General features: G+C 37.3%; 2 protein-coding genes across 2 annotated transcripts in view; one reads left to right on the top strand and one right to left on the bottom strand.

Moving 5' to 3' along the window:
- LOC145988820 (protein G12) overlaps positions 1 to 3,395 on the top strand; it is a 43,269-nt gene extending 39,874 nt beyond the window's left edge. Inside the window, exon 4 of the mRNA XM_083124030.1 lies at positions 1,633 to 3,395. Coding sequence (XP_082980156.1) covers positions 1,633 to 2,013 — 381 coding nt within the window. The 3' untranslated portion in view covers positions 2,014 to 3,395. The remainder of the gene's footprint in view (positions 1 to 1,632) is intronic.
- A 2,420-nt stretch (positions 3,396 to 5,815) lies between these two features.
- On the bottom strand, positions 5,816 to 22,498 carry LOC145988821 (D-aminoacyl-tRNA deacylase 2-like). Its single transcript, XM_083124031.1, has 4 exons — positions 22,421 to 22,498; positions 20,484 to 20,615; positions 8,252 to 8,321; positions 5,816 to 6,319 (listed from the first exon to the last, which is right to left on the bottom strand). The coding sequence occupies exons 2-4, from the start codon at positions 20,613 to 20,615 to the stop codon at positions 5,991 to 5,993; spliced, it is 531 nt and encodes a 176-aa protein (XP_082980157.1). The 5' UTR covers positions 22,421 to 22,498; the 3' UTR covers positions 5,816 to 5,990.
- Between the last annotated feature and the right edge of the window lie 135 nt (positions 22,499 to 22,633).

The raw sequence follows: 22,633 nt of genomic DNA, 5'->3' as shown, positions 1-22,633 counted from the left end.
CACTTCAATGTGAAAGCGTTCTCGAGTCCACAGTCGTAATTCGGCCACAGAAACATGATTGTTGGTCTGGATATTGCGCCTAAATATCCGTAGGTCATGCACGCTCAGCAGGCGTTTTCGACCGGGGGCCTTACCTGGCTCTGTAGTACACGTATTTTGGTGGTGTTTAATGATGCAGTGGACGGTTGACTTGGGTAAGTTCAGTTGGCGCCCTATTTCCCATTCACTGAGTCCATCCCGTTGCAACTCCACCACTCTTCTCCTCACGGTGTTGCCAATAGGTTTGCCCCTGGCAATGGTGATGATGCACTGCGGTTCCTAGGTGCACAGGAAGCGCTTATATACGGCGGACTCCCTTATCGTGTCCGTGACGTCATGCTTCTGTCGAATGCGCCACTATCTGGAATTTTCCGTATGGATCTGGTGCCTGGTCGAAGTTCAATGTCACGCATATAGTTCCCCATTTTCGTTCTTTACGTGACCTTGGGTGCAACATGCTGGGATCACGATTCTTGCCTGCTCACATGCCTCCTCTTACACACATGCGTCACTTCTGCGGGTCACCCATGCCACTGCCTATGCCTCTGTGCATTTAATCACGTATTCCTTTCTGGTCGAACTTCATTGTCACCAAGGTTGTAAGTGCTACTGTAGTTTTATACAGGGTTACATAAAATACACCACAATATTTTTCTGTGTAAGTCATTCACCTCCTCTTAGAGTGAGCCTTACAAGATACAGTAGTCGGTCAGGATATGAAGATACAGTTGTGTTTCATGTACAGCAAATTATAATATTTTTTTAATGTTCTAACTAATTTTACTTTAAAGCCACAGATGAAAATGATAATAGTGGTCAGGAAGGAGACCCCAAAGTATTTCAAATTTGGTGGAGGAAAATAAATTTACCAGACATAATTATTTAATTAATTGCAAAAGATTTCAATTAAAAACAATAAGGTGTTTTTCCATTGATCGAATAATGGCAAACTTGCTAAACAGACCATAACAGCAAATTTAAATGTGTAAGCTATGACAGCAAATGTATTTAAAATTCACAAAACAACAGGAAAGAGAAAAATAAACCTCAAAACTGTAGAAAATTTCAATAAAAACGGTAAAACATACTGAAAAATGACCTAAAAGCCAAAAAGGCTGGAAAAAAAAAACATGCAAAATAAAAACAACGTTTTCTCATTCTAACTGAAGGGAAACTGACTGATATCAGGTTTGGCATTGTTTTCAAGGCTCAGAAAAAATATATAATTTTTCATCAACTTCAGAGCCCTAGTTATAATTGATATTCCTAAGTTTTGTAAAGTACAAGTCTTTTAATATGGCAAAAGTAATTGCAGTTACTCCGTGAATGTACCTTTCACCAAATATTTCATGGTAGTCCATCCTAATTTTTAGCATAATAAATGAAGACATTCTATTACCCATAAAACATTTACATTGAGTGAATGAAGTACAATTTCCGATTTCATTACTAACTTTATTTTATATAAGGCTGATGCTTTGTTCTAGTCCTAGTAATGGTATTTTATTATGTGTTGACTAGCAATGTAAATAAGTCTATTTAGATTTGGTCCAAGATGCCAAACATTTTCTCTTCTTATCTTTTTCATTACAGCTAGCTGAATATCTTAAAAGTGAAGGTGTGGATGTATATCAAACCCTGAATATAATCAATGTGCTATTTGAATTACCGCCAGTCACAGAAAGAACCATGACGCACAGATCTTCACGGTCAGTCCACGGCATGCTGAGCGAAATATTACTAGCTTTACCACTCGATAAGATTCTCAATTTATACTTGGATGTGGAAGTCAACGAACCTTCTTTCCAGAAGTTTCTTCTGCATTTACATTCACCCACAATGAGATCCATTGATGATACTCTTAAAAAAACACCGGAATATCAAGAGCTTGTGCGAAGACTTCATAGATATGGGATATCACTAGAAGCTTGGAAAGCATATATACTGTACATAATGAAAAACCCCACATACTAAAAAAAATGAAACACAACTTAAAATTCTGAAAGCCCAGGTAATTAAAAATATTGCACCTTGCACACAAACAATTATCATGCATATTTTTTTTCAAAAGTATTATGACTCCAGTGCAACTCAACATGAATAACATTTCTGTGAGTAAATGGGATATTCAAATATACTTAGTATATAACTCAGGTAAATTGATGTATGTAACAACAAGAATCTACAACCGATCTTCTTCAGGTATCTAGTAGTTCTGTCTGTCAGTAGAGAATTTCAGTAAACATGCCTGGTTTTCAAAAAAATACTTTAATACTCAATTATAACGTAAATCATGTGTAACTTGGTGGCTTAAGTTCGAAATCCCATGCAAGTGTGGCCAGTTATTGACATATTTAAAAGAATGATTTATACTTCATGTTGTATATCTAGTGGTATGCACATTTCATTTTTCACAGAAACATGAACTGTAAAACAACACACTGTAATGTTCATTTTTCATGGTTTTGAAAGGTATGAGGTAAATTTTCCTACCATGTCTTGTCATGAAACAATGCGAAATTGGCTGCAAAATGTGAAATAAACTCTCAAACATGAAATTTTGAGTTTATTTACCAACACAACACTTTCTGAACTCTGAATTATTCTGTAAGTTACGCAAAATTATGGAGAATTGTTCTCAGTTCTGTGAAAAATTTGAGAAGCACAACTGGAATCCTTTACATAGGAATAAACTTAAACTATTACAAAGGAAGTGTTTATTTTGTGTAATAAGTATAGTTTTTAAATCGAATTTGGGATTTTGTTCATCATTTTAACACCAAGATGTCATTTTATATACTGCTTTCGATCCCAAAATGTGTCGAGTTTTTGTACCGAAATTTTGATTGTTTATTCACCACGAATATGTGGCTCTATGTAAATCTTATTTATTAATATTGGCATGATTCATATTCTCAGTGTGATTAGTTGAACACTTACAGAAACAAAACTTGCAGAGGTAAGTTTCTATACTTCAAAGAATAAATAAAAAAGGGAAAGAAAGTGAGAGAGATAAAACTATTCATAAATTTTCTAAAGAATTCATACCATCACATATAATTTAGGGGTTGAGCCAATACTACTTTGAACTACCTTATTTACTCAGGTATAATGCACCTTTTTTCCAAAATTTTTGCCCCCAAAAAATGTGGTGCGCATTATGCACGGAATAATTCGGACAGCCAACATGAAACCGTACAGGGTTATTCCATGATTTTGTGACACTTGCATTGATTATTCATGTTTATGGAACCCTATCATGTTATATATCATTGTAAAGCTTAAATCCTGCAGTTTCTGAATATGGCAACAATATTCAATTCAAATTAGCGACACTAATGTAAAATGCGATTGAAATAAACTCATCACAAAATGAAGGGACATTCTGATTTTTATGGTACTTAGGATGAAAGAAAAGATAAGGAAAAATAAAATAATAATTAAAATGTATTACTGGCCAAATAATATTATACAGGGTGTACCAAAAGTCCCTTTACCCCCCTTTGAATTGTAGACAAACCTGCAAAATGTTATTTTAACAGCATGCGTATGATGAGAGGATGGTATACCATTAAATCAGACCAATGACCACCATTTACTCCAGAGGATCTGTGTGCACACACTGCCATTTTCATGGCACAGTATTATTTGCCGCCAGGTGCGATGTGAAATCCTCCGTAACATAAGATGTCAGTTCTGGATTTCGGGGTGGCCATTTTAAGAGAATTCCTCCATGATGTGTTCAGAGACAAATGGATTGGACGAGGATCACCAAATTTACCAGCACTTTTAAAATGGCCACCCCAAAGTCCAAATCTGACATCTTGTGATAATGCACTATGTGGGCACATCAAACAGAAAGTCGCCCATAATCGTTATGAGACAACTGAGGAACTTCAAGAAGCTGTTTGCAGTGTGTTTGCTTCCTTCACGCCAGCCAAGTTACGGATGATTTCACATCGCACCTGGAGGCGAATAATACTGTGCCATGAAAATGGCGGTGTGCACACAGAGTAAATGGTGGCCGGCCATTGGTCTGATATAATGGTATACCATCCTCATATCATACGCATGCTGTTAAAATAACATTTTGCAGGTTTGTCTACAATTCAAACAGGGGGTAATGGGACTTTTGGTACACCCTGTATATATGGAGTGTGTAAATGCTTTAATGGAAGAAATCTTGTCTTGCTAACTGCTAGTTTGAGGGTCCTGAATGTGCCTCGTATAAATGTTAAGTTAGTCATGGAAAAAGTAAAGGAGGAATGAGCAAAACCACATATAAAAGTTTGAAGGCCATTTCCCATGATTTTTCACTCTGTAATGTAATGTTCTGCGACACCAAGAAAAGCAGTGCCATTCTGGTGGAATTTGAGTATGCACCCCCCCCATCACATGGGATGCATGTCAGCGGTATTTGTTGGGCAAGAAATAATACGAGGCTTGTCCGGAAAGTAAAGATACAAACCAAAAATAAGATATAAAAGAAATTTATTGCTCGCAACTAAAGTTACACTTGATACACTGATACAGAGGCTATGTCTCCACATAAATGCCACCATTGTCCAAACATTTGTTTAGACGCGGAACAAGTTTTTGTATCCCTGAATCGTAGAAATCTGCCGCCTGCATCTGGAACCAAGTTGTGACTTCTTCCCTGACTTCATCGTCGTCGGCAAACTGTTTGCCACCAAGATTTTTCTTCAGGTACAGGAACAGGTGGTAATCGCTGGGTGCAAGGTCGGGGCTGTATGGCGGATGGTGAAGGACCTCCCATTAGAACTGTGCAAGCAGATCCTTGGTGACATTCGCTGCATAGGAGCGGGCGTTGTCATGAATAAAGCGGATTCCACTTGACAACATGCCTCTCAGTTTGTTTTGAATTGCACATTGAAGAAGTTTCACAGTCAGGCAGTAGGTTTCAGCATTAATCTTTCTTCCAGGCAGCATGAATTCTACCAGCAGGATGCCATGGCAATCCCAGAAAACGGTTGCCATCAGCTTGCGGGTTGAAATTGACGTTTTGAATTTTTTGGCTTTTGGACAATGGGTATGGCGCCACTGCAGTGACAGCTGTCCGTCGACCTTCTCCGAAGGCATGGTACCATTTCGCCACATTTTGACGATTCATTACGTTCCCGTACACAGTCACAATTTCTCGGTGGATATCCGATGGACGCTTTCCTTGTGCCTGCAAAAACCTGATCACGTCGCGCACTTCGCACTTGGTGGGATTCAGTATGCAGAGTGACCATACCCAGACAAAGACTGACTGCTGGCAGATGAGAAGAGAGAAAAGGTATGGCAATGCATTCGACTATCAACCGTAGCACGTACTGTGGTTTCAGCAGGAAGAGGGATGGAATAAGAATGCCATTCATGGCAAACATAATGTTATTGTCATTTTCAAGCCAGAAGCGGAATTAATCAGGATTTCTTACATTTCTGCTAATTCTGGCTAATCATGATAATAGTGTGAGTGTGCACATGAGTTAGCTAGTTTAGACATAAAATTAACTATTATATGTCTGTTTTATCACATGTACCATAATTCTTATGGATAACCCACAATTAGAAACCTGGAAAACTAGTGAAAGTCTTTCACACAGCTCACCAAACAGCAAAGTGCCTGCCACTGGTCAATTCTCACATTTTAAAGCTGCTATATTTTAAACAGAGCAAAAGCATTAAATGCTGTAAATGCCTCCATATAGTGCTGTTCTTGGGAGATCAAAAGCTTTCTTCACGCTACAAAACAAAAGAAAAGCAATTCCAGTAAATTGAATATCTTTATTTTTTTAATAACAAAACATATATACTTGACGATCAATAAATTTAAAATACAATCATCAAACAGCAAATGATATTACACAGAAAGTTTCACTATGGTCAGCGTATAATGAAAGATAATGCACTGCATTCTCAGTTCTTGTTCCAACTTTCTGCACTTCTTACGAAAATTCAAAATAATGTGAATATGGTCCGTTTGTCTCCATGCTTAATATCTGCCTTTCCCCATATTTTCCAGACTGCACCACACTACTATTTTCCAAAAACTTAGCACTTTTAGAAGATTCATCCGTTATCCTCTGAACAAGCTTGTGATAGAGTTTGCAACCTGTTTCTTTGTCGATGTTCCCATGGTATTGTATCACTTTTCCTTTGGCCTTGCCACCTAATGTCGCTTGTGGTACAATGAGTATGTCACCTGGCAAGTCTAAGACTGAAACAAACTTCCCACTTTCATCTTCACATATTTTAACTTTTAGAGCCAAAGTCACTGAAGTGGAAATGGAATTATAATCACACATGAGTGCAGTACATAAATATCGGTAGAAATAATTTAAACAAATATGCTAAGCAACAATATAATACTGAGGAAGGAGCATATTAATTAGTATTAATGAATTATCGGTGCTCGATCTAATATTTTTCACACAGAGTATAATTTTGTAGATGTTCTTATAATGAAGAAGGAAGTACATATTTTGTATAAAATTTATGCACCAAACAAGCAGCTTATTTTATTGAATAAAAATCTGTAGGCCTACAAACAATAAAATGCCATATTTCCAACATGGCTTTCCTGTAGGAAATTTTATTTAGACTATGTTCTTTTAAACCTTACAATGTTAGTGAAATAGATGTTACTAAACTGCAAAACAAGTACACTATTTTAATGGATGGGAATGATGAATTAGTACTCTTCTAAGTTCTGGATCAGCAAATATTGCTGACAATTTTACCATTTTATATTTCTTACATAAGCTGGTATCTGTGGTAGTGTTGTTAACCATGGGTCATAGGTTCGGATTCTGGCCAAGGAACATATGCATCACTGTGCCAGCATCCATGGCTGAGTGGTTAGCACAGCATGCTACGATGCCAGGGGTCCCAGATTCAAATCCTGGTTTGGGCATGTGCGTTCTTTGTGATTAGCCAAAAGTAGCAAAAAAGCAAAGTAAAGTACAACAAATCGACATTCATTATTATGATCATTTCAAGAGCTACAAAAGTAACTTAATAGAAATTTCTTTCATAAATTGCCTGCAGTTATTAACATTTCATAAAAGTAATTCAATAGGTAAATTCAAGCATCAAACTTTAATACTGTTTGAGCATTCAGTTGTTGTTGATGTTGATATGGAGTTTTAAGTCCACTTTATGCACAGTAAGGCTAATCGAGACTTGACCTACAGTTTAAAGAGGAATCCGAACCCCTATGTGCCCCCACCAGGTATTGAACCCGAGACTCCTTGATTACAGGGTGATGATGCTACCACTGCAGCATCAGGGAGGCCCTTGAGCATTTAGTGGTAATTGGAAGATTGCAGTCAATGTTTTTCATTATTTATGATAACTGATATTTCATTTCATTCTGTTTGTAACCCTTGAAAAAAAAATACATAATGAAATGTGTCAAAACAGTAATTCAGTGGTGCTGTGGCTGGCAGTGCGAAATGTTCCAATATTTTCATTGAAATGACAGTGATTGTTATAAATATGATTGTTCCAAATATGTGCTTATTTAGCATTTTTTACATGTAAAATGTATCTGAATTTGAAATATGTGTTTAATTTATAACTTAATGCAAGCAACCTAACCACACTAACTGAGCATTGAAAGTGTTAGATAGAGGCTGACTTGAGTGTCGCAAAAAAATCTTGAAACACTAAGGGCAAACAAGAAAGTTTGGGAACCCCTGCACTAATCACCAAAATCAACTTTTATTATTTTAAGTTCTATGTGAAACTGAACAAATATTTAACTTACTTTAGGATACTAGTACTTACTAGATACAGCATAACAATAACAAATCAACCAAGGATGGGATAAATTAATCAGCTGACAATGATCCATGCCCGATAATAGCACTCCAGCATATTGATACAATGTTCAGGTGTGGATCAATGAGCCAAAATTACTCACTTCACTGTCAAATAAAAACTAACATAATAATAACCAGAGACCAATTTTGCTAGTCTATTAATAAATTGGCATTGTAAGAATGAACTGGAATTTTGTTTCAAAAATATTTTCTGGCATCTAACATCCCATACCTAGTCATGACACACATTTTACTGAACAAAATACTAACATTTTTATGGATGAAATAAATGTTTTCATTTTGTACTGTAAATAAAGTTGATGTGGTAACACAGCATGGTGTAAATGCAAATAACTGTAAAGAACTCTTAGAGAAACACATACCTATTTTATCCACAGTTTCTTCTGATGCACCTTGTAAGAAGGAGATATAAATTATCATTCCTCTTCTTATCTGAAAGATAAAAAACAATAATAAGTTACATATACTTTTACACTGTTCCTTTCACACTTGCAATCCATGCAATGCAGTGAGTCTTAATAAAAGGTTTCTTCATTTAAGAACTATATTCTGAATAAAGCACATACAAGGCCAGCCAGAGCTGTGTGAAGACACCAGTGGGAAGAATGAGTGGTTCAGTATAAGTAACAGACTAAAACAGGGAAGTGCTCTTTCCCCACTGCTCTTCATAATTACAATGGATGCGATTAACAAAGAGGTGGGGAAAAAGATGGGAGAGGTAGAAATGAAGGCCCTGTTACTTGCTGATGACTTAGTCATATGGGGAAACGATGAAGAAGTAGTACAGAGACAGCTTGATAGTTGGAATGAGGAAATTAGAAGAGCAGGAATAAAATTCAGTGCAGAAAAGAGTAAGGTGCCAATAACAACAAGAAGCAGAGCCAGAAATGTACCAAGAATAAAGGTGGACACGGAAGAGTTGAGGGAAGTGGAGAATTTCCAATATCTAGGAAGCATAATTGAGACAAGTAGAAGAATAGGTGAGGAAGTAAACAAAAGAGGACAAATGGGTAGTGGCCTCTATCAAAGTGTTTAAAGATTAATATGGAACAGGGATGTACCTATGAAATGCAAGAAGGTAATATATAACACATATTATGTGCTAATAATTACGTACGGAGCAGAGTAAAAGAAAGATGCAGACAGTGGAGATGAAATTCTTAAGGAGTATATTGGGGAAGACTAGAAAGGACAGACAGAAAGTGGGTGTGGTGAAGCTTCAGGACAGGATAGATCAGGCACAGTTGAGATGGTTCGGACACATAAAGAGGATGGATGCAGAAAGACTACCAGAAACAGCTTGCAATGCACAAGGAATGGGAATAAGGCCAAAGGAGAGACTAAGATGTTGGTGGAAAGAGAGGAATAGTGGAAGACCAGAAGAAAATGAAGAGCCTCAACTTCTATGCCGACCCAGCCAGAGACAGGAAACGGCGAAGGATGATGATGACTCTGAATAAATGCAGATAATTAATTGATTGATTAATTTTATGTTTTAAGTCCACTTTATGTACAGGTAGGCTAATCAGGACTGGACCTACAGTTTAAATTGGGATCTGACACACTATGTGCCTCCATCAGATATTGAACCTGGAAGGCAACACTGATAATTAATTACTTAACGAAGTTTACTTATTCAGTTGCTATTAAGTACAAACAAAAAAATGGGAAATAATGGCATATCTTATAGTCAAGAATTAGAGTCCAACAAAGAACACACATCACAAACTAAAAAAAAAAGAGTGAAGTATATATCTTTAGTGCTTACCTCTTATAATATTGTTTTGTTCAGTTAGGCATGTTACGTTTGGTGTGGTTAGTGTTCCACATAAATTTTTGGCTTTATGTAGGCCCATACAATGTTATTCTGTTAAAAAAAAAGTTCAAAGTGTTCTGGGACAAGATGATTGGATGAATGCCTGTCATGCAGATACCGAGGCATTCACAAATACCTTTGTCGTTCCTGTAGCTATGTAACGGACTGTGCAGGCAAATTGAAACTTCCTTCCGAATTTTCTGCACCTGTTACTCAGTTTCCTTTCAATACTAGTGCCAAATACCTTTCAAGGAGATCGAAAATTGCATTTTCCATTCCCTCAACAGCATTTTGTTTTTAGTTGTTATAAAGTAAACTTTTTAGTGACACTAGTAAGTCTGGGTTGTGAGATTGCTTATCGTTGGAGAAAATTCAATTTTTCAAAAGTCCACAGCATTGAAAAGTGGTGTCAAACAGAAAAAAAAAACATTATTAGGAAAAGTTGCCGTAATACATTAGTGCCCTCAGTAAGATATATTAATTCTGTGCTCGGCGTTTTCCTTATAAACTGTGAAAGTTTAGTGGTGACATGCTGTTCATGTTAAATATTTCAAGACTCAAGACAAGAATGAGACAGGCAATCTAGACAAGACTGAGAATCTGCCAAGACTCTTCTTGATACTACTGCTAGAAATGAGTTAGCCAAAGTGAATAAATCACTTCGTTCTTGGGCTGAGCATGATGAGGTTTACAAGAAAACATGATGGTAATTTGATTTACATACATGGGCTACTCCTTGTAAATAACAAAATTAATTAATTTGAAAATTATTAGTGTTTTTAATTGCATTAAGATTTAAATGTTTGTGAATGCATGTAATTTGCATATTTCACCAACAAAAATTATTAGCATCTGCAACAAACCAATGAAGTCAAATCTTGCTACACTTTTAAAGCATCACACACAGAAGCATAGTTAACACATCTTCATTAATTATTTTCATGCATTCAGGCTATGCCACCGTATCATGCCACAGGCATGATTTGAACCTAGGGTCCCGGTCATCATAAATAAATAAGCTAATCATGTTATAAAGAGGGGTCCCACTGAAGCATTGGAAAAGAGCTTATTAAAAGCAAATCACGCCAGTGACCTTCAGTGCAGTTGCAAAAGTCCGCTGACATTGCACTAGGCCGGTAGAATATGAAAATCAGTAAATCAGCATTTTTGCTCAGAAATCGCCGTTGGCAAGGCACAGCAGATTTTAGCAATCAAAAGTTTGAATTTCAGTTAAATAGATCGCGTGAGAAAATATCGCTCTCAGTTGCTTTCTCTTTTTCATTGAATTACGTTATAGTGAATGAGCTCCCAATTAGTCGAAGTAAAAGGAAAAGGGGAGAATTACGAGTAGAAAGTGATCGTTGAGAATATCAAGACTAAGTAGGGTAGTGTTGGGAGATGACGGAGTACGCTCCGTAGTTGCATTTTATTACAGGTTAGGACCCCGTTGAAGAGAGGACCACCAAGGACAAGATCTTCCAACAGGGCTAAAGGTAACAAACATCTCCTATGTCTTTCCCCACCCTGCCTGTTCAGTCAAGTGAAGTGTTTAACACATTGGGGTCTCACGACGGGCATAGCCCTCAGTGCACTTAAAGTCAATTTGGACGAAAGACGGGCATAGCCCATCCTGCGGTATGCAATCGCTTTTGAACTACGGGCTATGTTCGTAGTTCGTCTCATGTGCGTGTTCCTTCAAGCCTCTTGGATGAAATCCCGACCGCTAGGTGACTCATGTCCTATTTTAATCTCGCACCTGGGACTGTTTGTTGTCAGGTTGATGTACATTGCATTGTTTAGAATGGCGTCGTTAGATCCAGACTGCATAGCGGAAATTCTGCATTCCATTTGTTCATTAGGTCAGTGGTGAATGCCTATGTAATTTATAAGAAAGTAAACAGGGAAAATCATAATATGTCTCTGGAAGAGTTCATCATCCCAGTAGGGGAAGCGCTACTCATCAAAGCGGGTGAAGATATTCAAGGTCAAACATCAATGTCAACTACAGCAGATAGGCTAACAGGCCGCCATTTTCCAAGGAAAATCCCCCCTACAGAGAAAAAGTCAAGGCCCTGTAGGTCATGTAAAGTTTGTGGAGACAGGCATAAAAAAGAAACGGGCAAGTGGGGAAAAAAAAAAAAGACACAACATTTTACTGTCCCAGCTGTGATGTTGCTCTCTGCATTCCAGAATGTTTCGAACTTTTTCATAGAAAAGCTAATTACCTGTAATTTGTAATTATTTTTTGTTATGTGCACATAAGAAGTATTCTTATGCAAGATTCAAAAGATGTATTGATAGTTTATGTAGTTTTTGCATGTCTGAAAATGAAAAGAAAATTTAACAAATTTTTGTTCATTGAAAAGAGGAAGTTTTGTAGATTTAAGAAATGTGTGGTAAATAAAAACAGATTAAAAATATTTTTTTCTATGATTTTTTTAAAAACAACCAAAAACCGCAGTTCAGAGGTAAAAATGCTGTATTATGAGGCCAGACCCGAATGTGTTAAATTGAATGTGTGTTCCTATTTCACAGGGGTTTGCCCCCTTTTACTGGTACAACCGTCCCTCTCGCTTGTGTGTATGGTGGAGGTGGGGGGGGGGGGTTGTCATGGGAAGAACCAAATGCATCGGTGTTACAGAAGTGGGTTTCAAGAAATTTTCATTTAATTTTTTATTTCAACACTAGGATCAAAACTAGATTTATCCTAAAGAAAGCAGAACCCCGTGACTTTAATGCCCCATCCAGCACCAAACCAAAACAGAGATAATTTTCAGAAAAATGTTGTGATCGTAACCTTCTTCACCTTTCTTTTTGGGTATAAAATCCCCCTAAAAATCTGTGTCGAAATAAACACGAATTCCACGAAAAATCGAGTTTAGAATTTCGAAATCCCATTATCTCTTTCCTTCTAGCTCTCTCTAATTGAGCTATCTCCAAAATTAAGTAAATTAATGTAAAATACATAAAAAATTCAATATTTAGATTTTTTTTAAATATATAGCCTATGCAATAATAATAATATTTTTTTATTTTGCTTATTCACTTTTCATATCAACTGGAGAGAAAAATCTCCCTAGAAACGAAACCATTGTAGACGGGTGTCTGAGAAGCTTATTAATTCTGACATTTCGACATCTCGATTTTTCGTAGAATTCGTGTTCAAGAATAGTTTTTCTTTTGTTTGTACTTTCCAATTTTTTGCAAACTGAAAACAATATGGATTAGAGAGTGCTCGAAGCAGGATTAGCCAATCTACGATCCCCAATCGACTTAAGATTTAGACGCCACCATACTCAAGTTTTTTCATTTGTTAGCAGACACCAGGGGCGATTCCTCCATGTAGGAACTTCCTACAGTTCATTTATACTTGTTTTGAGTTACGTACTTTTTCGGAATATAATGAGCATTATAAAATTATGATTAGGTTCGCTACTGTCAAGAGTCAGCTGTTATCACTCGCTGCTGGCCAAAGACGAAGGACCGATGCCGAGGCGAGGCACCTTACTCCTAGTCCTACATCCAGATGGACGAGTGTGGAAAGTGGGAAGTAGGGGAAGGGGAGGTTGCCCAGCAGCGAGGCACAGTGAGGAACAGGCCGCAGGTTTCTCAATCCACATGACAACAGGCAGGGAGAACACCACGAACGTTGAACCACAATCAGCTTTGTCACTTGCCATCCAGGCACGAAATTTTTGTAGTATACTGCGTTGCCACACTTATTACTGGCCACGAAAGTTTGGGGTTGTTTTTGAAGTAGGTGGCGCGACCAGGCCGCCGGTTAGCAGGTGAATGGGTCTCCCATTCTCTGCTTCCCCTGAAGTGCGGACGAAGGGTGATGTTGACAGAAGAGAGGTGTCGTATAGGACCGAGAAAATCCGAGCATACGGCAAAACGGCTTTGTCCATTTCACACTCCCACATCTGGAACAGTGATGTTCCCAGCATGAAATTTTCCCAGAAGAGGGGAATTTGGAGCCAAAAATTAAGAAAAATGGGAAAAAGGGAGAAACACCCTTAAGTGCAAGAAGCAGGGAAATCAAGCATCATGCATTAATGACTTAACAATTGCTTGTTTCAGACTAGCTCTTTTCTCTTCTAGTGGAGTAAAGTGCCAGCTGAATATGAATCAATCTGAGTTCAGCTGATTAATTGTGATAAGAAGTGTAAGAACTTACAAGTTGTAAGTTTAATTAATATTGAAATCTAAAGATATAGCAAATTTTGGAAATTTAACGTCTAATAAAATAGAAAACATTACATACATAGTACAAGATTTATCTATCCCAATTATCATCCTAATCATTTTTTGTGACACGCGCCCATAAAAGTATCCACAGAGGCTTAATTTGAAGCTAAATTTGCTTCCACACCCCTTAAAAAAGTTTGTACACCCTCCTACATGAAGTCTATGGATAAACCCTTAATAGGTTTTTTTGTAATTATTGTTTGCGAAAGAGGGAATTTTAAGATCGAAAAGGGAAATTTTTGGAATACGACAGGGAAATTTACTTCTGGTCCAGGAACATCACTGATCTGGAGACGAAAAGTCATGACGGCCTTCTGGTAGTGCAGCATGTGATTTCTCCTTCTGAGATGTCAATCTCATTTTTGTGGAAGTCTGCGTAGTGTGTCCAGCGTTTTTACTTGAGAAGTTCAATGGCTAGTACAAGTGATACGTGTGACTGTGTAATTGAACGTATTTTTCAAAAACCTTTCGGGAGCTTCTGTTTCAGTGAAAGAAAGAACATTGTAACATGTGGGCATCCAACTCCCCCCCCCCCCCAATTTGCTTCAACAAAGTAAAGCCATGAAGACTGCAGTGAGGTGAGTTGTCATTAATTAATATTTTTCATTATTACTTGGATTTAACTGTATTTTTTTTTTAAAATCGAATATATTACTCATTATTATTTTGCTCTTGTAACTTGCCCCCTAACTTATAAATTTTATTTAAGGACATGTGATACAGTTTCCACTGGAGTCTTCCCAAGCCCTTCCATCTGTCGCAGTGTGCCAACTTAGCTCTTTTGGAGCCAGATCTTTTGTGCACAAGTTCGGCTGTGAACTGGGACACCCCCCCCCCCCCACTATGATGCCATCACTGGTTCCGACCCACATAGACCAACTTTTGTCATAATTATACATTTTGCACGTGATGTGATATTGTTATAGCCCTATTGGTTGCGTCGCCCCACTCCCTCTTATCTCCCCAGCTACTTCTTTATATTTCTTTGACGTGAAATTGACATAATATTGTTATCAGGGAATTCTTTATTTTCGATTTCATACCACCATACATGGACTATTGAGATGATACCGCTAGATCTAGATGTTGAAAACTAAGAATAAATTGTCATCAATTTAGAGTTAACGATAATAGCAGTGCCACCCCCTTTGACAACTAACATTACCCTAGAAGGCAATTTATCCAGCCTTCGTAAATGTAGCTCCATGAAAGTCAGTTTTAACTCCATTTAAGGTGAAATTTAGTTCTTTTATGCACATCAGGTTTGGCAACACTGCCAGGAGGCAAGGAGAAAAGCATTGATCATATGGGAGTATATTTGATTCGTTCTCTTGGGAATATAAAACTTCGGATGGAATAGAAAGAGATGTCAATGGGAAGAGGGCAGTTTGAAGATGAATTTCACCAGCGGAAAAGTCAAAACTTCCATTTGATTAGCCGTAACTTGATGTTGAAGTTGATTCCCCATAAGGAATACATGGGATTCCGAAAATTCTTATTCATCATATCTTTCAAACACCCTGTTCAGCTTAAAAATCAACATAAAAAAATGCTTCCGCTTGCAACATGGAGAGAAATTCATACTCTTGGATACACCCAGGTTTTTTTTTAGTAGCAGTGCCCATTCTGGCAATATTGAAGTAAATGCATAATTGGTGCGTAATTGTATCTCCTCCCCTTAAGTTGAAATTTTTTGTTGGGGGGTTGCCCCCCCCCCCTTGCCCCTGTCTAGTTACTCCTATAGGCATCACACAATTAGCAAGATGCCCTATTATATAGTGCCGGGTATTCACCCAATAGCATATTGCATATATGTTCAGTACTTCCTACACAAAAAAAACAAAAAAAAACACGAGTCGCCGCTGGCAAACACCACAAAGTACTTAAGTGACCGTTTGCAAGTAATTTCGCTATCATCAGCTTCTGTTTCACAGATTAATATAAAATTGGTATCTTTCAATCTGCACTATCTTGAACATTGCATTCACTGAAGGTGTTTAATTTCCCTTAATTTTACAAGAAAATTGTAAAAACTGACCACAATAACAATACCTTCCACAATTCTGCAGAACTCGGTAGGTAAAACAGTGCTGAAAAGTGTACTGTGTGTATGCATCAGAACTGCAACATCTTGTCATCATATCAACTGTGTAAACGGTTCTTTTAACATTATTTTTGTTACTCAGTACAGTGGCATACATACAAGGGGGGCTGAAGGAGCTACAGCTCTACACTGAAATTTTGAGAAACAAACAAAAAGCACAGAAGAATTTGGATAAAACAGAATGGTAAATGCAAACTTACCTTAAAATCACAGTAACAGTTTGATATAGGGAAAATGCATTTCTTCAATTTTACAGGAGAAAAACTACTTACGGAAATAAATTTCTGTGGCATTTTCAAAGTTCGTGGAGGTATTTTCTTTCATCGTTAAATCTATTGGACCAGGAATTCGTGTATTTTCGAAGAGAAATATATCTCTGACGCACAATTGCCGTTCTTCCTCTACGTGGACCGGATGTTCCGTACGTTTGATGACATAACCTCCTGTCAGTGTTTCCAACCACATCATAGTTTTGCGAGAAGTGAAGGTGATTTTTTTTAAAAGCTGTATCACATTGTTTTACGAACAAAATTTTAACTATGCTTGCCTAACCTAACCTTGCCAGAAATGGTTTTTGGGGCTATCCATCTATGGTTTTTGAGGCTATTCAGGTATTTTTCGGTTACGAAGGTTGGAAACACTGCATACCCACATGATCCACGACGCGTCAAGCTATGCCTGCCATATTGAGTCTTACGGAAGCGAAAAAAGGAAGAACAATAAATATTCGTAATGTAAAAAAATAAAATTATTTCAGTGAAAAAAGCAAAATCCCACCTTAAAGAATGTTTCACAATGCATAATAGTTAATACGAATGTAAAAAAGACGTAATGAACGAGTGAAATGTGTTTTCCCGATATCAAACATGTAATAAAATGACTCCTGATTGCCATTTGTGAGAGTACAAAGTTTCTAATACACGAAATATCAAATTGTGTATGCCGGCTCCCTAGAAAGCCGCTATGCATTATCAGTGGTCGGAAGTGGCGTGCTACTGTAGCTAGCTACAAAATTTGTAGCTGTAGCTGTAGCAGTGCTACATTTTGAAAATTGTAGCAGTAGTGGTAGCGAAGCTACAAAATTCCTGTAGTTGTAGCGACAGCTACACTTCTTCTCAGCATTTTGAGCCTTTGAGATAAATTTTGAATGTGGCAACATCAAAAAAAAAAAAAAAAAAAAAAAAAAAAAAAATCGACAATAATGCTTACTTTTGCAGGAGGTTCATAAAGAGAAGTCTATTACATGGAAATACAAATAATCTAGATTGTAGATATCCACGTAATTTATTTCATTACTATCTGAATAATTCTAATATCCAGATAACTGACATACATGAATATATTCAAGCTAACAGCTACATTGTTTTGAGCTGCATCGCTATTTAGGGGAGAAACATGCCTCATTTGAGCCAGTCCCAGATCAAATCCTGTGGATATCCATGGTGTAAGAGACAGAAAATGTCATTAATTACTGTGTAAAACACAACTTGCAGTTTAAAAACAAGCGATCCATTTTCCACTAGAATGACAAAGCAATAGTGCCAGCAATCAATGGTTTAGTACGTTAACAGAATTGACCATTGTCTCACCAGTAAGAAATTATTGTTACAAGAACGATACACTTACACATTCTGGAATTAAAATTATTTTCGTCATAATATTTGTTCACAAATTTTCAAATTACAATGTGTTTGGAACACTAAGATTTACAGGTCAGTTTCCTCGATATATTTCTGTTTCGCTTTTCTGTTACTTTCACTGATCATGACAATGAGTTTATGTTTATGTTGATTTGCTTTGTTTTGTGCCACTTTTGGCTAATTTGCGAAGATGGGGATGAGTGATGATATGATGAAACTCATGAATGGACACTCACAAACAACCATACACAGACCAGGATTTGAACCAGGGACCCCTGGCATCGTAGCGCGATGTGCTAACCACTCTGCCACGGGGCCGGCCATGACAATGAGGATGAATGTTTTATTTTAGTAATTCTCTTACCTAGAGTCGCTTTCTACCTACCAGTAATTGTGAGAATGAGAAAGAGTGATGAATGATGATGAGCAGTGTGGGGAATGGAGGAGCAGGAGGATCCCATCCTCTCGGCATCTTTCCTAGTTTTTTTTATTTTCAGTCCACTTTATGCACAGATAAGGTAATCGAAACTGGTTCCGAACCGCTATGTGACTCTACTCAATATTTATTCTCAAGGAAAATTTGTTGATATATAAATGTAAATAAGGGAATTATGGGATATAGCCAGAACACCTCTCACTCGTTTATTTCGTTCATTTTATCATTGATACTTACCTATTCTGCATTGCGGAAGATTCTTTGAGGTGAAGTTATGCCTTTTTCCATAAAATAGTGACAACTTTTCATATTACAAGTCATAATTTGTCTTCCTTGTTCCGCTTGGGTAACAGACAATCTGGCGTGCACTTGTCATGGATCATCGCATGTCGTGCTTGTTTTGTTGATTTGGAGTGGGTCATTATGTCATCACAAACCATTGACAGATAGTCCCAAAAACCATTCACGATAGAACTGCTCGAAAAATTTTCTTCAAAGCTAGGCGCCAACTCTGAAAATCAGGTGCCAGGAAACCACCTACTAGCAATTGTGCATACTACAGATTGTTACAAAAGTCACGCAACCCAAACTTTGAAAATTTATATTATGAAAACGTAAGAGATATTTACACCTGGTTCTCTGAAATGATCATGTAGGCTATGACTGGGTTAATAAATTTATTTTAGCATTTATCCAAATAAAAGCAATTACATTATTTGAAAAAAACATTGTTAATTTGAATAGAACATCTGAGAATTGATTTTCAACAATAAATACCAACTCTTAACAATTTGTGGGATCATTTGTTGGTGTTTGACTTGTCGTAAAACAGTTGCTTTGTGAGGTACAGCAGAAGCAGGGTATATTTCTTTGAAAACTTCTTGCACCTGAGTGTAAGAATTAGTAGTAAAATACTCTTCAGCAAAGCACACACTTTGCTCCAATGTATACGCCATGCTGAATCAATTTTAAAAAAACATGCACAGTAGGGGCAAAGGGAATTCAGGATAACCAGGGGCAGTCTAGGATTCTCTCAAGAGTTCAATTTCCGCACAAAATCTTGATTTATGATTTTTCATGTACATGTATGGCCAGTACTTAGGCACATGTTGCATGCGTCTTTTGACAATATTTCGACCTGCTTGTGTTGCCATCTAACGAGAAATGTCCCAAAAATGTCACTTTTTCACTCAAACCATAAAAACCTGTCAAAAATCCATCAAAAATTGCACATGACCAATATTGGTCGTTAATGATAGATTGACATGGTATCAGTCATCAGACATCTAATTATGACCCTTCGATAATTTCTTACATATTTTTCTCACTCAAAAGTTCATTTCTGGAAAAATTTTAACCCTGCCTTCCGCCAGTTATGAATTTATCTAATTTTTTGTATGGCATAAACTGACAATTTTATGCAATGAACAATAACTCAATGGATGACGCTTTATAATGTAGAAAACCCGGTGTAAATATCTCTTACGGTTTTCATGATATAAGTTTGGATTGTGCGACTTTCGAAACATTCTGTATAAGAAGCTGAGCATCAAGGTATTCAAAACATCGCTAAATCATTTGAGAAAGCAGGAAATGGGAGACAAAGAGTAAGAAATTGTTACTGAATCTATGGAATGTTCACAACGTTGACAAAAAAAATTGCTAACTTACGCTGTACTGCAATTTGAACTTAGAATCTTCAAAATTACGTACATATTGCAGCAAAAGATCACAGTCGCCAGGCTGAAATTTTTAGTCGCCATGGCGACCTGGCGACTGGGATTTTTCAAGCCCTGACGATAGCCCCAAAAACATTCACGATAGCCCTACGGACCATTTCCGGAAGTTTGGTTAGGTTGGGTTAGGTAAGCATAGTTAAAAAAAAATTCTCGTAAAAAAAAGGCACGTTTGGAAACACTGGGGCTTCTTTTGAATATCCATATGGTTGTTTAAGTTTTTATGCAGAAGTAGCGCAAAAGTAGCGAAATAGCGAGTAGCGAACAGAAGTAGCGTAGGGAGCTACTTCTTGGTAAATGTAGCTGTAGTTGTAACGAAGCTACATTTAAGAAGAGTAGCTGTAGCTGTAGCTGTAGCGAATCTACTTTTAAAATGTAGTGTTCTGAACACTGTGCATTATCCACCTTTAGAATTCCAGCCCTTCCCGTAAAAAAATCTGCTGACGCCAGTGATTTAGTATGACATTTCCTCTTATAGAATAGGCATTTAACTATGTATATTACAAATCAGTATTACATAGGTTTGAAAAATATATGTAATTTAGTTTTAGAATATTCGCTTTCCACCAATAGTAATAATAACAACAAAGACGAGATAATCCAAAATATCTTACTCCAAAAGGGCCAACACTTTCTTCGATGGATGTGGGGTGTTTCAACGTCGCACGAACACACTGCTGTATTAATATCCGTGCCTTTGTATTTTTTGTGTCCGTTGAAGGATTACTGCACTTCCTTTCAGTCATCTGTAACATCGAAAGAAACAAACATAAAATATATAATTCGCATGCTGACCTAAGTAAATATTTCAAATATCGGATAAAGAAATTAACGGCTAGACTCTACTTTACATCCTTATCTGCATGGTGATTGCTTCTTTGCATTCACGGTGCGCGTTCGTGGTGCGCCAGCTGCATCTCTTCGGGTAAGTACCTTTTCATTTTTGCACAAACCTGTCACGATAGCCCCACTAACCATTCACAGGGACGAGGTATGGGCTAGACTCTAGTGTACGTACTTCTTTCCCACTCCTTCATGCCCGTTTACAAAACCGTGCTAGCAGATAGCCGGCGCTCCGGCATCCGTAGGGTAAGTAAGTTTTTCTTTTTACACTTTCTGTCACTAACGAACGAGGTATGCCTATGAGGTTGGGTTAGGCCTGTTAGGTTAGGTTCCATTAGCACTCATTTCACCCCTAAATATGTGCTTCATCATCGAAAAATGTCCTCAGTACGTTCAATCACGCATATCTGGACAACATCAGGTTTTCTCGATTTTCTCCACCAGGAAATTTTTCCTAGCCTTGGGATTTACTTTGTTGAATTCCTTATAAAATAACCTTTCCAACGATATATGACACGTATTCCTTAGGAAAAGGACGTAAACTAGAGTCTTACCGAGGTATGCCTACGAGGTTAGGTTAGGTTCCATTAGCACTCATTTCACCCCTAAATGTGCTTCATCATCGAAAAAATTTCTCAGTACGTTCAATTACGCATATCCGGACAACATCGGTTTTTCTCGATTTACTCCTCCAGGAAATTTTTCCTCGCTTTAGGATTTACGTTGTTGAATTCCTTATAAAATAACCTTTCCAACGGTATATGACACGTATTCTTTAGGAAAAGGATGTAAACTAGAGTCTTACCAAATTAACAGTCTTTAAGACTTGAAAAATAGCGGAGCGAATTTACAATATAGAGAAAGTCTCCAATTTTGTTAATTTTCGGTATACTAACTAATTTTGACCTCCTAATCACGAATCTGTTGAAAGAAACCGGGGGTCACGTCTGAAAATTTGAAAAAAAGCCGATTGAATTTTTTATATATATAGGCGTATATGCGTAGTTTTACGAACAAAAATGTAATATCCTGTCATTGTGTCCAACCACGCCATTGTTTTACAAGAAAATGATTTATGATGTTCAATTCTAGTAGGATCCCTATTTATTCGATGAATGTAGGGGTGAAATGAGTGCTAATGGAACCTAACCTAACAGGCCTAACCTAACCTCGTGTGAATGGTTCGTGGGGCTACCCGTGGATGGTTTTTGGGGCTAACGTCAAAGGTTTGTGGGGCTACCCGTGGATGGTTTTTGGGGCTAACGTCAATGGTTTGTGGGGCTATCCGTGGATGGTTTTTGGTGCTAACGAACAATTTTTCATCAAAATGTACAATTTCCAGACGTGACCCCCGGTTTTTTACAACAGATTAGTGATTAGGAGGCCAAAATTAGTTAGTATACCGAAAATTAACGAAATTGGAGACTTTCTCTATATTGTACATTCTAGCCAAATAGCACCTGATGAATAACATCCAGTTTCTCACAGAAAACATTACTCATAATAACAAATACTATGCAAATATTTACTTTTAAAGAACCACTGATCTAATGGAACACCGGTACACCACAGCACCTGACAGCACAGCTGGCACAGCAATGCAAAAAGGAAATGTATAAATAACTTGTGTTGAGACAGAAAAAAATTCTGAGTTACTTAAATATTATTAGAAAGCACCCAAAAATCTGTTACAAACAACAACGCCTACAAGGGGGTATTTGATTGTAACTTGTTCGCACTCGAAGCGTTGTAATTGAAGTACTGCGAATATGGTGTATAAACATAATTTAAACGCTGAAAATGGCTGAAAAGTAGACCTTTCCTGGATGAGCATAAATCATGTACAAGTAACAAATTATCTCTATTTCACACATTCCAGCAAAAATGAGAATAAAACGATATTCTTCTTTCCAATTCTCTC

Source organism: Lepisma saccharinum, chromosome 6 (assembly GCF_977018435.1).
Source record: "Lepisma saccharinum chromosome 6, izLepSacc3.1, whole genome shotgun sequence".
Taxonomy (NCBI): domain Eukaryota; kingdom Metazoa; phylum Arthropoda; class Insecta; order Zygentoma; family Lepismatidae; genus Lepisma; species Lepisma saccharinum.
Note: the sequence above shows the minus strand (reverse complement) of the source record. Positions and strands in the feature narration are given on the sequence as shown.